This window comes from Callithrix jacchus, chromosome 5, assembly GCF_049354715.1.
Source record: "Callithrix jacchus isolate 240 chromosome 5, calJac240_pri, whole genome shotgun sequence".
Lineage (NCBI taxonomy): Eukaryota > Metazoa > Chordata > Mammalia > Primates > Cebidae > Callithrix > Callithrix jacchus.
This window is the reverse complement of record NC_133506.1, coordinates 38,030,937-38,048,878: the sequence shown is the minus strand read 5'-3', so window position 1 is coordinate 38,048,878 and position 17,942 is coordinate 38,030,937. Positions and strand designations below refer to the sequence as shown.

General features: G+C 42.6%; 1 protein-coding gene across 21 annotated transcripts in view; it reads left to right on the top strand.

The window, feature by feature from the left end:
- PTPRT (protein tyrosine phosphatase receptor type T) overlaps positions 1 to 17,942 on the top strand; it is a 1,160,468-nt gene that overhangs the window by 513,253 nt on the left and 629,273 nt on the right. For all 21 annotated transcript variants that reach the window (XM_078371705.1, XM_008995950.5, XM_035302876.3 and 18 more), the window contains exon 7: positions 17,115 to 17,408. In XM_078371705.1, coding sequence (XP_078227831.1) covers positions 17,115 to 17,408 — 294 coding nt within the window. The remainder of the gene's footprint in view (positions 1 to 17,114; positions 17,409 to 17,942) is intronic.

Below are 17,942 nucleotides of genomic sequence, written 5' to 3'. Positions count from 1 at the left end.
TGTCTAGAAGTATATCAATAATTCTTAAACTCAATGATGAAACAATTAGAAAATGGGCAAAAGATATGATCAGACATTTCACCCAAGAGGCAGCACTTCAAAAGATGTGCCATGTTATTAACCATTAAGGTAGTATAAGTTAAAACCTCAGGCTGGGCGTGGTGGCTCAAGCCTGTAATCCCAGCACTTTGGGAGGCCGAGGCGGGTGGATCACGAGGTCAACAGATCGAGACCATCCTGGTCAACATGGTGAAACCCCATCTCTACTAAAAATACAAAAAAAAAAAAAATTAGCTGGGCATGGTGTCCCATGCCTGTAATCCCAGCTACTCAGGAGGCTGAGGCAGGAGAATTGCCTGAACCCAGTAGGCTGAGGTTGCGGTGAGCCGAGATCGTGCCATTGCACTCCAGCGTGGGTAACAAGAGCGAAACTCCATCTCAAAAAAAAAAAAAAAAAAAAAAAAACCTCAATGAGGCATCACTACATGCTTTTCAGAATGACTAAAAAGAAATAGAATGCCAGTACACGTAGAAACTGGATCACTGATATATGGATGGTAGGAGTGTAAAATGATGTAGCCACTATGGAAAGCAGTTTGATAGTTCTGAATTCCATATGACCCAGAGATTAAACTCCAAGGCATTTACCCCAAAAAATTACAACTTACCTTCACACAAAAACTTATGCATAATTGTCCATAGCAGTTTTATTTACAATAGCAAAACCTTGCAAATAGCCTAGATGACCCTTAACAGGAGAATAAACAACATTCAATACAGCAGTGTACCCATGTGTATATCACACAGAAAACTACACAGCAACAAGAAGAAATGAACTATCCATGCACACAAAAACCTCAACTCATTTCCAAAGTATGATGGCTGGTGAAAAAAACAAACAATCCCAAGAGATTATATACTGTCTTTTTGAAATGACAAAATTTTAGAAGTGGAGAACAGTTTAGTTGTTCCCAGGGATTGAAGATGAGGTGGGGAAGTGGGGAGAGAGGTGGGTGTGGTTATAAAAGAGAAGCATGAGAAACCCTTGTGGTCCACTTTAATTTCGTTATGGATTATAATTTCGTGTCTTGTTTAAAAAATGTTTCCCACCCCAAGAAACATTCTATTTTATATAAATCCTATACTTTATGTTTGATATATAGCTCTATAATATACTGGAATTGACTTTGATTGTGGATAAAATAGGGCTCAGTGTTCAAGTTTTTTTTTTCATATGGTTGTCTAAATAATCCTAAATTTTTTTTTGAGAATACACTTCTCCTACCACAGTGAAGTGTCAACTGTATCACAAATCAAGTGATTACTATATGTGGATCTGTTTCTCGACTCCATTGTTAATTGAACAGTTTTAATTTTTGGACAATATGTCATTTTCTTAATTACTGTAGCTTAATAATGTCTTAATTTCATAAAAGGTAAACTCTCTAACTTTCTTTTCCTTTATAAATATTGCTTTGAATATTCCTGGCCTTTTGCCTTTTTATATAAACTTTAGAATAAATTTGTCAAATTATCTAGAAAGCCTGACAGACATTTTGTTAGGATAGCACATAGTTCAGCATAAGTAGATCTACAACTTTACAATATTGATTCTTCTAATTCATGAACATGGAATATCTCTCCATTTATTTGGATCTTTAAAAATGTATCCCAATAATGTTTGGCAGTTTTTAGCAAAGAAGAATACATGTATTTACACATACACATATGCACACGTAGGTATATACACATCCCTAGATATTTTAATACTTTGCTGTGCCTTTGTAAGCAATGATTCCATTTGTTTGTGATTGAAGTAGGAGAGAATGCCGTAAAGGGCATAAAGTGCATAAAACTTACGTGGCTTACTGACTTATATGCATGTACATCCATATAACCATCTTCCAAAATCAAAGTGCAAATTGTTCTGGTACCAAGTTTTATCATGTTTCTTCCCAGTCAACTACTCCTTCCCTGGGAGGTCACCATTATTATGATGTCTATTACCATTTGTTGGGTAAATGACACCTTTTAAATTTCATTTTATAATTGTTTATATTTAATTTATGGAACTCTTCTAAATTAACCTGTTAATTTTCATCATAATTTGAGATTCTTAAAGAATTTTCTACACACACAATTATGTAGCCTGTGAATAATGAAAGCTTTCTTACTGCCTTTCCAATCTTTATATCTTTTATTTCTTTTTCTTTCCTCGTTGCATTGGCTAAAACTTCCAAGAGAATTGGGGAAATCAGGGAAAAGTGTGTGGCATTTTATCATTGATTGAATGATGTTAGAGTAATGCTTTAGCTACCCTTTATCAGATTATAGGACTTTCCTTCTATTTCCAGTTCACTAAGAGTTTCATCTTGAATGGCTATTGATTTCCATCAAGTTCTTCCTCAGCATCTCTTGAGGCAATTAAATGATTTTTGTCTTCCAGTTTGTTAATATGATGAGTTATGCTGATTGATTTTTCTAATATTAAACCAATCTTGTAGTCCTAGAATAAACCCAATATGGTTGTGATCTGTTATTCATTTTATATGTCACAGGATTTGGTTGGTAATATAATATGTAGGATTTTAGTTTACATGTTTATGAGGGAGATTGACCTAAAAGTTTCTTGTGATATCTTTGTGAAGCCTTGGAATGCAAGCTTTCTGGGCTTGTAAAATAAGTTTGGAAGTAATTCTTCTGTGTAAAGGTGGTATTTCATTGAAACTTTGTGTGTGTGTAAAAATTCAAACTTAGCCAATATCTTCAAGTACGATTATCTTCTTAAAAGGTGTTCTAGCTAGAGACTCTTGCTTTCTCTGTTCCATTGGGAGTCACTGTATATGTCACTGAGTTCTCTGTGCCTATGCTTGAGAAATACATGAATAAGATGTTAGAAATATCTAGAACAGTGCCTGCAATGTCATAAACTATACATTTACCTTTTCCTTCCTGTTTCCTCATGTTCTCTTCCTCCACAGAAGCACCTAGAGGCAGTGGCCTGTGGTGGACACCAGCCTGAAGCCATTAATTCTGTTCTTGGAGCCCAGTGTCCATCTCGCTTAGTCAGAATCATGGCTTCTGCAGACAGGGACAGCGGCCTATGGGATGTTGCAGGATTTTGTTGTTTTGAAGTTCTTTCCCAAAGAGCAGTGGGTTAGGCTATCCTAAGTCTCTCTTCAGGAGAGAGATGGCAGGGGCAGAGGCAGCATTAGGGGAATGAGGAGGGATTTGGAAGAAGCTAATTTTTCAATTCCTTTACATAAGGGGGGCAGTCATCTCTTAAACTCTTCCCACAAACTGAGTAGGCTCTATGGATAAGCCTTTTAATCCATCTGGACACCCCTTCCTGACACTTCAGAGCAGTCAATACTTTTAGTCATTTCTAGCCATTTCAGCAGCTTAGAGACTAATTATGCATCTTCCCTTTGCACATAGGGATAGGCCAAGGAGAGGAATTTGCAAAATAACAGTATCTCTAAAGCCACAGACACCCTCTGTGTAAGCCTTTCTTGCTGTGGCTGGTAGCGTAGCAACTGACAAAGCTGCCTGGACTCAGGTTGTCCTGCATTGCATGTTTCTTGTCTTACTCCCTACCACCCCTTTCTCTCTACTCTGTCTTCTTGTCATATTTGTTCTGTTGTGGCAGCTACTGTGTTTTTCCTCCAGTGCTTGCTGAAAGTGAGCTGCCTGTTCTGGTGGGAGATTAGTGGCTTCCACATGCAGAAAGCTGACATTGATTTTATCATATGTGATACATGTGATACATGAGCCCAAGCTGCCCTGAGTGCTCAGATGCTCAGAGTGGGCATCTTAGGAGGCTAGAGGCACTGAGCTGAATGGCCCATTACAGGAGAAGGTTGTGGAGTGGGGAGAAAGACTAGTGCAGGGGTCCAAGGCTAATAGTCATGGGAAGAAAGGAATAACTCACATTTATGTAGGGCCTGCCATTTTTCAGACACTTACACTTGATCTTCACAAGGACCCAGTGAGATATGATCCATAACCCTGATTTTACATGGGAAGAAACTGAGCCACAAGGGAATTGTATCAGTTGCTCCATGTCACATCATTAAAGGTTGCCTCGTAACCTCTGTCTGACCCAGTGATCTTTTACTTTCCAGTACACCTCCCTTCCCTTTGTAAGTGAAAGTGAATATGAAAATGCAAAGGAATGACCACTGGGGTACTGGGTAGGGAAATTGAAGTAGACTTCCACTTATATGGGCTAGGCAAGCATTGTGGAGGTCAAAGGGACACTCAAGCAGCGTGTGGAACACTAGCCTTGTACTGGTCCATAATCCCTTGCTCTTTACATTCAGTCCATAACCAAGTCCTGTCCTTTCCGTGTCCCAACCCTCTGCCTTGTTCCTCTGCCTCTGCCTCTCCAGCCCCATGGCCATTGCATGAGTTATGCCTCTATCATTTCTTCCCTCATTGCCATTGATGCAACTTCCTTATGGGGCCTGCTGTCTGTTTCTGTCCCTTAGACCCATTTTTCACCCTGCACTCTGAGGAGCTGTCCCTAAAATACTTGTGCCTGTGTAATACCACTGCTTACACAGCCTCAGGATGAAGCCCATTCCTGATCTGGTCCCTGTGGACCTCTCTGATTGCCTTTTTGCTGCACCCCCACCCCTGCTCCCCATCACCTGTGTTTCACCAGGATGGACCATTGCTGCATGACTCAGTCTTTGTGAATAACCCCACCCTTGTGCCTGTTAGACTCTCCTATTCCTTGAAGACCCAAGTCATGATTTGATTGCTCTAGGAAGCTTTCCCTAACCTCCTCCATCTAATTTGGATATCCCCCTTGTATTAGTTTTTGATTGCTGCTGTAACTAATCACCACAAACTTAGTGGTCTAAGACAACACAAATTTATGATCTTACAGCATTGGAGGTCATAAGTCTAAGATGGGTCAGCAGGGCTGTGTTCTTTTGACTCTAGGGGAGAGTCCATTCCCTTGCCTTTTGTAGATTCTAGATGTGAACAGCTTTCCCTGCCTCGTGGTCCCTTTCTCCGCCTTCACAGCCAGAACATGGCATCTTTCAGTCACTCTCTCTGACTCTCTCACCTTCCTTCTTCACTTATAAAGACACTTGTCGTCACCTCAGGCCCATCTACGTTTCCAGGATACTCTCTCTACTCAAGGTCCTTAACTTGATGACAACTTCAGAGTCTATATAAGTTTTAGAAGCTATGTAAGTTTTGGGGATTAGGACTTGAGCATCTTTTGGGTCCACAATTCTGTGTATGATACTGAAATGGAGATTTTCTTTATCTCCCTCACAGGACATGCAACTGGGGTGTGGCTCACTTTTTCAGTTTTCTTGCTGCCCCATTGCCTGGCGGAGCATGCAGATAGGCAGATGCAGAGGCTGTGGGGAGCGCTTTTGGGCTCCAGTCCCACGACAGTGTCTAGGGATGGACATCTGTGACTTCTGAAGCCCAAGTGGGTGTGTGTTACAGTATGCTCTTTCAGCTTCGCCCTCTGCAGACGGCTTGTGTTAATCAGCTCAGTAGACCCTCTGCCTTACCGTGAGGGCAGAGGGCCACTGTGACAGCCTTCTGTATCCTGAGGTTTTGCCTACTGTACCAGAAGAACCAGATCACGTGTGGGCTCGAAGGATGAATGCAAGGTTGTACTGAGTGGTGGAGGGGGCTCTCAGTGAGTTGGATGGGAAGCCAGAAGGGGAGGATGGAGTGGAAAGGTGGTCTTCCCCCGAAGCTGGGCCACCCAGTGGCCAGACTCTTCTCTGACCATCCCCAGCTGAGTTCTCCTTGGTGTCCAGACATCCTTCTTCATCTCTCGTTTTTCTCTGCCATGTTGTTCTGTTGTTACTGGTCTGCTGGTTCTAACGTTCAGCCACTAGTGTGTGTGCCCACTAAGGTCTTGGGTTTATATGGGGGCAGGATTGGAGGTGTGGCAGCTCAAAAGGCAACTTTTTGGGTGCGAAAACAGAAACGCCTGTCCTCACGTAGGTCGGTGGGTCTTCAGGTTTGAGGGTGAGGCCTTTACTGGGGAACCGACCTCTCCTACCCAGTATTTCCCTGTCTCTTGTCTGTGTCAATACCATACACCTTTATGTGTCCACAGGACTTTGGGCCTACCACTTCCCACCCTTTATCACTTTCTTTTGTTGCTCATTGGTTTCTGCATCCTTCCCTAGTCTCTTAGTCTCCTCCAGGGTAGAGACAGTTATTTGCTTTGACTCCACATCCTCGAAACGTAGCAGAGTCTGCCCTCATTACTGGTTTGTTAGGCAAAAGATGGTATCTCCCAGGCCTTCATGTACTTGCCTCACTGTGTCGCTGACCAGGGTGCTGAGAACAGTGGGCCTCAGCTCAGTTTGTGAGTTAAAATGGCCTCGGCCACGCATGGTCGCCTGTAATCCCAGCACTTTGGGAGTCCGAGGCAGCTGGATCACGAGGTCAAGAGATCGAGACCATCTTGGCCAACATGGTGAAACACTGTCTCTACTAAAAATACAAAGATTAGCTGGGTGTGGTGACGTGCACCTGTAGTCCCAGCTATGTGGGAGGCTGAAGCAGGAGCATTACTTGAACCCAGGTGGTGGAGGTTGCAGTGAGCTGAGATCATGCCACTGTACTCTAGCCTGGGCAATACAGTGAGACTCTGTCTCAAAAAAAAAAAAAATCATGGCATCTAGAGCAAGATAGCCTGAGTATCCCAGCACACTCACTACTGGCCACATGACCGTGGCCAATTTGTGCCTTGGTTTCCTCATGTGAAAAATGAAGATAATTATAATATCTACTGATATCAATCAGGGTCCAGGAGGGAAATCTTAAATCATACCAGGAATTTCAAACAGGGTTTTTTTGTTGTTGAAGGAAGTCCATTACACAATTATGAAAGGCCATCAGAGCAAAAATGGGATGCTAAGGTACTAAAAATGGCAGGAAGTGGTGACCACACCTGGGGCTGGGGTAACAAAATGGAATAGGAGGGGTTATGGTACCTAGAAATCTGTAGGAGGAGCCCAGCAGGGCTGATTCTGAGACCTCTGAGGAAGGGGACCCCACAGATTGTACTGCAGCAGTACGGGGCATGGCCTAGGTTCTCTTAGTTCCTTCAGAAAGATGCTGTGCTGTGAAGACCAGAAGAGATTAGAGCCTGGGGCAGAGCAGTCCCTGCTGCTGGTGTGATGCTAAAAGGACCTTGAAACAGAAAGAGAGCATCTTCCTCCTTCTTCCAGCTTCCCAGTCTCCATCTGAAGTCTCCCATCACTAGGACTAAACCAAAGTCAGCTGGCCAGGTAGTCTGGAGGTATAGTTAGTAAGGTCCCAGCTCCAGAATTACAGAACTGATTGTAGCAGGGTGGACCTGAAGTGAAAAGACCAGAGCTGAATACTCGCACACTCCTTTAGTTTCCTTGTCTGTAAATGCGTACTAGAATAGTACTTACTTTCTGGTGTGATATGAGGAATAGATGAGTTTGTGTGTAAATCCCAAAATAGAGCCAAGCACACAGTCAACATTATGAGAATGTTATTTGTTCTGGCCACATAATATAAAAATAACAGCTCTCACCATCCTGTGGGTGTACAGACTTTGTTGTCTCTGGAATTCAAAGATCCAAACTGGATAAGGCAGGAGTTCCTTTCACCATATTCTTCAAAGCAGGGCTGCCTGTCAGAGGTGGGGGAGGGGAGTAGAGGGTACCCATTTGTGACCCCATGCTGCCTTGGAACAAGGTGCTCCAGAAGCATGGTCTTTGATTCCAAAGCTTTAGAATCCAGCTTCTCCTAGCCCCCTCTTTGGAGGTGACAGACTCTTGATTCATGCTTTCTCAGTGCTCCTGATTAGCAGGCGAGGAAAGAAAGGATCTTCTAGAACGATTACTCTGCTCTTAATTTTGGGAAGTGGCCCAGCAAAGAGTAATCTGGAAAATGAGGAGGCACTGGGGGATAAAGGGGAACCAGGGCAGACAGAATGTTGCAGATCATAAAACTTCGGTGCTCAGTCGTTATTGAATTATGCATTTCTAAATGACTTCACTGGTTTCAACATGATAGTGTTAAGTAGACTGAGGCTGAGCTCTTACATTTATTTGCTGGTGGGAGTTTTGGCAGGAGTACACACTGACATTACTGTGGACTCTCTGTCCTGACACAGGAAGGGGAATGCGTGTTATGGCATCTTTGTGTCTCTCTGTAGGGGGGGCACAAAATGAGAATATCAGTTAAGGTTCTTACTGATTGCTAAATGGCTCCTTGGTGGCTGGTTGAGAGGACAGTAATAGCAGCTGAGACAGTTTACTTGTTACATGTAGGAACTGTTCTAAAGTATCGACTGTAATAATTTATATCATCTTTATTGCACTCCCATGAGGAAGATGTTGTTATATCACCATTGTACAGATGAGGCATGTGAGACATAGAGAGGTTGAGTAACTTTACCTGGTTTTCATAATATCTTAGACTGGATTTCCCCCAGAACAGATCCTTAAGCACGGATTTGCAAATAGTTTATCTAAGCTGAAGGGAACACTGGCAAATAGGAGAGGAAGGGAGACAGAAAAGAAAGCAAGCCCCTTAAAGAATACGCTATGGGCTGGGCACGGCGGCTCACCCCTGTCATTCCAGCACTTTGGGAGGCCAAGGTGGGCAGATCACAAGGCCAGGACATTGAAACCATCTGGCTAATGTGATGAAACCCCATCTCTACTAAAAATACATAAATAAATTAGCCAGGTGTGGTGGTATAAACCTTTAATTCCAGCTACTCAGGAGGCTGAAGCAGGAGAATTGCTTGAACCTGGAAGGCAGAGGCTGCAGTGAGCCGAGATCATGTCACTGCACTCCTACCTGGGCAACAGAGTGAGACTGTCTCAAAAAAAAAAGAAAAAAGAAAAGAGAGAAAAAAAGAGTGCACTATGAGGTGGTAGCTCTAGAGGATATCTGGTGCTCAGTTCCACCAAGGGCCATCGAAAAGACTGAAGAAAACCACCTCATTGTCCCACCAAGAGTCAAGGAAATCTGGCTGTTTATCCACAAACTTCCATCCCTCATTGGGTAAGGGCTGCTCCTGGGAGTGGTAACACTTGGGCTTGGGAGTAGTGCAATGCCTGTACCCACAGAGCAGCCAGTATTGACACAGCTGCTTTTTGGGTAACCTTGGTGTCCTCATCTGTAAAATGGGAGTAGTACTGTCTGCTTTGTGGTGTCACTATAGCGAGAAAAATGAGGAAACAGGTAAAGAACTGTGTGGTTGCAGTGATTAGAGGATTATTTGAAAGTCTAGTGTCAACTCACAATGGAGGTCTTTGAGAAGTCCCAGAGGTAGCCAGGCTGTCTCCTGATAGTGAGCTCTGGGTGAGAAACCTGCTGGGCAAATGGATGTAGCTGTGGTTCTTGACTCCTGGGGAAGTTGACTGCTAAACACTCCTAGTGATTGGGAGCATGGAACTGCAAGGGAGGTCACACCAAGAGGGAAAAGCTTGAAATATATAAAAACTTTACCTATTTCGAATGCTTGTATTTATAACAAGCAACTGATGCAGGTTTATTAGGCATTTATTTAAAAAAAAGAAGAAACAGAATAAAGAAAAAAATAGTACCTGTGTTCTCACAACCCTAAGAAAAATGTCAACATTTTTGTGTACTGAAAAATCTAGATGTTTTAAGCTTAGGTAGATGAGATTTGTTTGTTTGTTGAATTTAGTTTGGCAAACTGAGACAGAGACTTTTTCATAGGAATTTATGATGTCCCTTTTCAGGATGATGGCCAAAGCTAGAGAAAATCATTCATAATGAAGCTGCTTGTTTTTAAGCATTTACTGAATATTGTGTGGAAAGGCATGACATTCTGCTTCTTCTTACAGATTGGGTTATGTGTCCAGTTCATGCTGGCCCAAGGTCATGCTCCTCTGCTAGGCTCACATCTGAGAAAGGAGGGTCTTGTGGTAGCTAACCATCTCATAGGGAGATGGACCGATCCTTCTTATGTCACAATTTCCGCATGCTAGAGGCCACGATTTTGAGTCATCACAAGGTGGACTAGGATGTATCTTCAAGCAGTTTTTCTCTAAGGGAAGGCATGCACACAGCATTTTCTTTTCTGCGTTCTTCAGAAACTGAGGACATTTTTCTGTTGGCTTTGAAAATGTACCACAACTAACCTGCTGTAAAATTCTTGGGACTGGAGACACCCCCCTTAAGATCCTGTGTGTGTTACACCATTATCTTTATTATAACTGTTAGAAGTGCAGACCTCGGGCAGGCTGCCTTGGCCTCAGTCCTGGATTTTTGAATGACTGATTTCTTGACTTTGGATGGGTGTCTACCCATCCATAAAGCTGCTGTGAGGACCGAATGAATCAATACAGCAGTGCACTAAGAGCAGTCACAGGGGTCTGAAAGTGTGCAGTACCTGGGAGCTGTCCTGTGATGTTATCTGTGATTACGCTCATCGTCATCTTCCTTATCACATCCCAGTGTTTGAAATTTTGATGATAAAGTCTGAAACCAGAGTTTTTAGTCTTTCTGTTTTGTTTTGATGGATATCTGTTATTTTTGAAGGCTTATGGGGATTTTTCTTTAGTTTTGGATTTCAAATATATTGCCAGTATGTGCTTAAGCTTGAGTCTCATCATTGATTTTGCCTGGAACCCGCTGTGCTCTTCAGAGTCTGCAAACTCAGGCCGTTGGGTATTTCAGAGAAGTTTTCTTTACGTATGTCTTTGATTGTTGCTTTTTATCAGCTGTTTGATGTCTTCTCCCTAAATACTTCCAATCCTTTGCTGAGAGGTGCATTCACTATTCTCTACAACATCCTACTGCTTGTTCTTTTTCATCTCTTTGTTGCCACCCTCAACCTCTTATTTTGGGAAAACATATCAAATATTTTTTCTACCCATTTAAATAAGACATCAGATATTTCTTGACCATTGGCTGTATGTTTGGTTAGGGCATAAAGACTTTTTTTTTTTTTTTGAGATAGTCTCACTCTGTCACCCAGACTGGAGTGCAGTGGTGTGATCCTGGCTTACTGTAACCTCCACCTCCCAGGTTCAAGTGATTCTCTTGCCTCAGCCTCCTGAGTAGCTGGGATTACAGATGCCTACCACCATGCCTGACTAATTTTTGTATTTTTAGTAGAGACAAAGTTTCACCGTGTTGGCCAGGCTGCTCTCAAACTCCTGACCTCAAGTGATTTGCCCACCTTAGCCTTCCAAAGTGCTGGGATTATAGATATAAGTCATTGTGCTCGGTCAACAAAGACTAATTCTGGTTGGCACCTACTGGTGGATATGATGCTGTATCTACTTAGGTTGCATCCAAGGACCCTGAGCCCAAGCCAGGGAGGAATGAAAAGGTTGGCTACTGCCAACAGCTCACTGTTAGGATAGTCAGTGAGTACACATAGAATCCCTGTGGCCCTTGGTAGAGGATTTAGGAACTTTATGACTTGAATCTTTCATTGTCAAGGTAAAATAAATTTGAGGATCATGAAGATTGAGTAGAGTCACACACCTGGTTAGTGGTAAGCTAAGGCAAAGGAAAGCTTACAGCTTGGCCCCAAGGTAGTCCTTTTTGATCCTTAGTCCATTATTTTATTATAAGTGTTGCACGGTAGAGAGTCTAATCAGCATTGAACATCTCCTCTGTGGCTAGCTCTGTGCTACACAAAACTAAGTAGTCATGAAGCAGGCTTGAAAAGAAAAATAGTCATGGTTTAGTTAAAAGTAAACAAAGGCTGAGCACAGGGCTCACACCTGTAATCCCAGCATATTGGAAGGCCGAGGCAGGTTGATCCCCTGAGATCAGGAGTTCAAAACTAGCCTGGCAAACATAGAGAAACTCCATCTCTACCAAAAATAAAAAAATTAGCTAGACGTGGTGACAGGTATCTGTAATTCCATCTACTCAGGAGGCTGAGGCAAGAGAATCATTTGAACCCAAGAGGTGGAGGTTGCAGTGAGCTGAGATTGCGCCACTGCACTCCACCCTGGGTGATAGGGCGAGACTCTATCTCGAAAAAAAAAAAGAAAAGGAAAGGAAAGCTATTCTAGTTGGGAAAAATCGCACAGACAAGTCTGGAAATGAGAATTGTACAACAGTGTTTCTGTCTGTGTGTGAAGGTATGTGTGTTGGTGGGTAGGGTGGGGTGGCTGGAGACATTCCCACAGACCTGGAGGGTCAGTGAATAAAAATGCAATTAACATGGTGATCAGGTAGGGTGAGACGTATGGAGGAAAGTGTTGGAGCCCAGGTTATACTCACCTTAACTCGAAAGAGGCTCACTTCACATCTTAGTCACATTTGGTTTTTCTCAAAATGTTTGATTTCTGTCTTGGGCAGACAATACATGCACACAGCTCCATCTCCAGCTATTTGAAACACTTTTGCTCTCTGTAGGAATTTCTGGGGAGTCAAACTGTTACAAGTGCTCACAGCAGGGAAAAGAAAGACAGAATTGTTCTGGAGATTGCTGCCTGAGGATAAGGCAAAATTACATGAAGGGGTCACCTCACCATCTACATGCTGAAGGAGAGCCTTGGAAGCTCCGGGCCACTGCTGCCCAGGCCTCATGGATGGCTCCTGGCGTCCTTGTCCTTGCGGCACTTTGATGTCTGGCTGAAAGGCACTGAAGTCATCTCCCAGCTCAGGCCTCAGCTCCCTGAAGGCAAGACTTTCTCCTCCTTAATTTGGTTGCAAACTTTGTGAGCAGAGGGTGTCCTCAGATGTGAAACACTTACTCCTGGCTTTGCCCAGCTGATGATGTGTGGAGTCTGGTAAGGTGTTGGTTGTGTTAGATATGAAAAGGCTCATGGATAAGAATCTGGTGTGTGGATGAGAAACTGAACAACACCTTGTTAGGAAAACTTTTAGGAATTCAAGCATCTGATGGTGCTGATAGGATGGTCTGGAGGAAATGGTATGGGAGTAAGGGCTCATTTTCTCCCAATTTTCTTGGATTCAGTTTCAAGTAATTAGTGGCATTCTCTCCACCTGCTGAGTCACATATCCATATTTTTGTGATTTATTTTTAACTTTTAAGGTATCACTTATATAATTAGAAATAGCTGTGTTTTAAGTTCACAGTTTAATGAGTCTTATATAACCCTAGTCAAGATACAGAACTGGTCATAGCCTCCCCAGTTTTTCTTATGCCTTCTTCCAGGCAGTCATCTCCCTTATGCTAACACTGTTCTGATTTCTATTATTTAATTACCAAAATCAATATATAGAGAACATTCTAACATCCTGGAAAATTCCCTCAGGGTCTTTACGGGTCAGCACCTGCCACCTAGGTAACTACGCTTCTGTCTTTTATCACTATGTAACAGTTTTGCTTTTCCTTGAACTTTTCACATAAGTGGAGTCATCATGTATTCTTCTTTATTTTACTTTTGGATGATTTTTTTTTTTTGGATTTACTCATGTCGTTGTGTGTGTCTGCAACTTGTTCATTTCTTCTCGCTGAGCGGTATTTCACTGTGTATGTGTGCATCCCTCTATGGATCTATAAGCTCCTACCTAGGTCTGGCTCCCAGGGCCTCTGCATTCTCTGACGCCTTCCTCCTCAGCCACTTCTGAGTCAGCTTTCTTCTCTCCTGACTCCTTTGTCTCAATCCTGAGTGAAGGCCAGAAGGTGAGCTCCACGCAGCCAAGACTGTGTCTGTGCCTAGGACAGTGTGTGACAAGCAGCAGAGACTCGATGTTTACCAATTGAGTGAATGAACGAGTGTCCAGGACACATCATTTTCATTGTTAATCTGTCTGGCCCAAGCAACTCAGAACTCGGGAACTGCCAGGAATTTTTCTTTGTTCATAGGCTCAACCTGAGTGGTCGCAGCACAATACTCCCCTAAGCTCTCTCTGCAAGAGCTTCCCTAAACTCTCAATGAGATTAGGTTCCTTTACAGGCTTCAAAGCTGCCTCTGCAACCTTCGTCGTGACTTTATTATGCACTTGGTTATCATGAGTTACTTGGCTGCATTACATTTCATGCACTCAGTTCTCTGTCTGGCACATGGGATACACAAGGGTTTCCTTTTCCTTCCTGATGGCTCTTGCCATTGGGCTGGATGGCCCTGTACATTTCCTATACTGTCTTGTTGAAGAGTTCACCTTGGAGATAGAGAACTGATATGAATAAATATGGTTTTCCATGTATTTTAAAAATGATGTGCTGCTTACCAAAGAATTCATTCTGTGCTATATTTTTCTTCTCTCTCTGAACCACCAGTACATGTGCCTTCTAAAGAATGCCAAGTATAAATCAGTGGATCACTGAAAAAAGAAAGAATGTAGCAAACAATAATCTGATGGCTTCCTTGGTGCCAGATAGAGGAAACACTGTAATAAACTTACATAGTCTATTCTTGAGGGAATGGAGGGAGAGATAACCACATGGCTAATCTGCACACAAATGTGTGAAGTCGCAAATCATTTGAGAGGGACATTTATATCCTCAAGGGGATGTTTGTTACCATACTCACACATGCCATTAGAAATACATGAAAAGAAGCTAATCATTTGGAAAGATTAATACTTTATTTTCTTTCTGGTGGTCAGCAGTTGAATACTCCTCTCTGAAATAGGAGAGCAGAATACCATGGTGAAAAGTCAATGGAAAAGAACTAAATGGGGCCACTCACTCAGCCCCCGAATTATTGAAGTCTGCTGCTCTTAATTCTGTAGCGGTCTAGTCTGTGAATAATTATATTAAGGAATTGGGCAGAGTCATCACAGAGCTATAAAATATCACCCCTGAGGCTTCATTGGAGACTGATGGGAGCTCTGGAGAGTTGATAATGGCAATCAAAGGGTCCATATATTTAACATGCACAAAGGGTGAGCTCAGAAATTATCTGCCTGCCAACCTAACTTCTCTACCTGGAACAAATTATCCAAAAATCAATTTGCAAACACCTTTGAGATAACAAGGTCTTGAGTAATAACCTCCATGGCTTTGTAAAGAAAAGCATCTAGCTTGACTAATCTGCTTAATTTCCTTCTCTGACCAAATGGCAGGCTATAATAGAGGCAGTCTGAAGTTGTCCCTTAAGATTTGCTTCGAGTCACACTGAGAAAATATTGTCCACCTCTGTTTCATAGCAATTATTCTGTTTCTAGAGAATCTTTCCTTCTAGGTAATTAATTAGAAGGAAAACACTGAGCGAGTCTCTATCTCAAAGCCCTTACCTGAGTTCCAAACTAAAATGTATACCTGCCTTCTATTCATGTGAACAACCCGGAGACTTCTATAAGTAACATGTTCTCAAACAAATGCACATTGTCTACCACCCTCTTATGCCTCCCCCATGCTTCCCCTTTCTCCTTTTCCTTGTTCTATTCTTCATTTCCTCTCATTCAGACCCTTTGCCAGATAATCCCATTTCTGGCAGTTGGTCCTAAGAAAACATGAGATAAGACAGACTGAAGTCATTTGCATAAAGATGTTCATTGCAGCGTTATTTACCATAGCAAAACATGTGACAACTCATGTGTCCAGCAATTAGAGAATAGTTAGTGTGGTAACCTGATGGATTGTTCTATAAATATTAAAGACAGTGATGACAAAGCTCAAGCAGTGCATGAAAAACAAATCCTTACAATATAAGTGAAGGAAGAAAAATTAATCTACATTGGGTCTGTGTGTTATAACCACAAAAAATATGTCACTACATAAATAAACATTGAAATGGAACATGGAGGACTAAAAATGGCTATGTTGGAGGGTAGAGATAGTTTCTGTTTCTTCCATCTTTCTCCATTTTCTGCCATTTCTTCTCATTTTTTCTTTCTTACATTTTCTTTATTGTTCTGCCACTTTTACCTCAAATAAAAATAACAAATATATTCAGTGTGATTTTTTAAAAAATGAGTATTAAGAGGCAGACAGCCTTCCTTGGTGCAAGATGGTCCAGGAAGTCATGCAGACATAAGCTTCATCCTGTGCCACCTTCTCCACGACCTTGGTTAGGTGACCTGATTTCCTAGGTTCTCAGTTTTGTTTTGTTTTTGTTTTCTCCATTAAAGTGAAGGTGATAATGTTATTCCAAGAATTACATGAAATAATATGTGTGAGAGTTTAAAGTAAGGAAGAAGCACAAGAAAGTTTTAATTTTTGTAGCTTTGCCATGGACTAGTGATTGCAAGGAAGAGGCCCCAATACAAGCCTGCTCAACCTCTGGTCTATTTAGCTGACTGGGTGGAACTCAGTGGAAGAGAGGTGGCAGCACAGAGCAGATGCAAGATAACTCAGCATGACTTCCTTTGTCCCCTCATTCTCACTGGGTCCACTGTGGCCCATGACATTCTTGCTAGAGGAAACCTGCTGGGTTGAGGCAGAAGCTGAATTCTTGCTGTGGCATCATTCTTTTTCTACTTAGGCTCAGATCACCCTTTGGAAAGAACTTCAACTAACAATCTATGTGTTCTCTGTAAGAAATGTTTATAGACCTCGGGCTCCCCTGGGTTTTGAGCCAAACTTCACTTCAGCAAAAGCACGTTTTCCTTTGAGTCTAGAAAGCAGAGTATTCACCTAGCAGCTTTGCTGTGTTCTGGGAAAACCATTTCCTCACATGACCTTCTTTCTTTGTTTCTTTAAATGAAGGAGATAAGGTAGGTGTTGAATATAGTTACTGAAGAAATATGGATTCAGGTACATACATGAAAACGCTTAAAGTAGGGCATGAATGGAATTTAAAAAGGGTTTTCAGGCCTATGCCTGTAATCCCAGCACTTTGAGACGCTGAGGCATGCAGATCACCTGAGGTCAGGAGTTCAAGACCAGCTTGGCCAACATGGTGAAACCTTGTCTCTACTAAAAGTACAAAAATTAGCCAGATGTGGTGGCAGGTTCCTGTAATCCCAACTTCTTGGGAGAGGCTGAGGTTTGAGAATTGCTTGAACCAGGAGGCAGAGGTTGCAAAGCCAAGATGGCTCCACTGCACTCCAGCCTGAATGATAGAGCAAGACTCCATCTCAAAAAAATTAAATAATAAAATAAAAAGGGTTTTCTGACTATTTTCTGTGGCTACATCTAGAATTCTGTCCCTTGTCCTTAGGTGCTTGGAGTCTGCTCTGTAAATCAGTTGAGTCTGACAGTCCTTTGTTGATTGCGTGTCTTACAGAGCCTCCCACGCCCATTGCTCCCCCAGAGCTGCTGGCTGTGGGGGCCACATACCTGTGGATCAAGCCAAATGCCAACTCCATCATCGGGGATGGCCCCATCATCCTAAAGGAAGTGGAATATCGCACCACCACGGGCACCTGGGCCGAGACCCATATAGTCGACTCTCCCAACTATAAGCTGTGGCATCTGGACCCTGATGTGGAGTATGAGATCCGAGTGCTCCTCACACGACCAGGCGAGGGGGGTACGGGACCGCCAGGGCCTCCCCTCACCACCAGGACCAAGTGTGCAGGTAAGATATTTTTTTTCTGGGCTCCATTATGAGAGGTTGTGCTGTTGCCAAGACTGGCCTTCCTCTTGTTTTCCTGTGACAGTTAATTCCGAAATTTTTTTTGAATATGAATGTTTCTTATTGTGGATGAAAAGAATCAAGGTTTTGGTCTTTTTTTAGAGGACCTTTTGGCTGTGGTTGCATCTCTGGAGGCTTTCTATCTCTGACTATGGTTTTGAGGACCTCTTGACTTTAGCTGGGTCATGGAGGTTCCTGGTTCTAATAGTGTTTCTGATGAGACACAGTGGCTCTGCATCTTCCAGAACTCATGGTGACATTTATATGTTTGAGGCTTTCTAATGTTAATAATGTCTTTGAGGTCTCTTGGTTTTGTGTTTCTGGGAACCCTTGGCCCTGTTTCTCTGAGGGTTCCTGGCTCTGTTTTTCTGAGGGCTCCTGGCTCTGGTTGTGTCTCTGAGGGCTTCTGGCTCTGACTGAGGCCCCTAAAGGCTTCATTTAGATTATGTCCTTGGGGGCTTCTGGATTTGGTTGTAT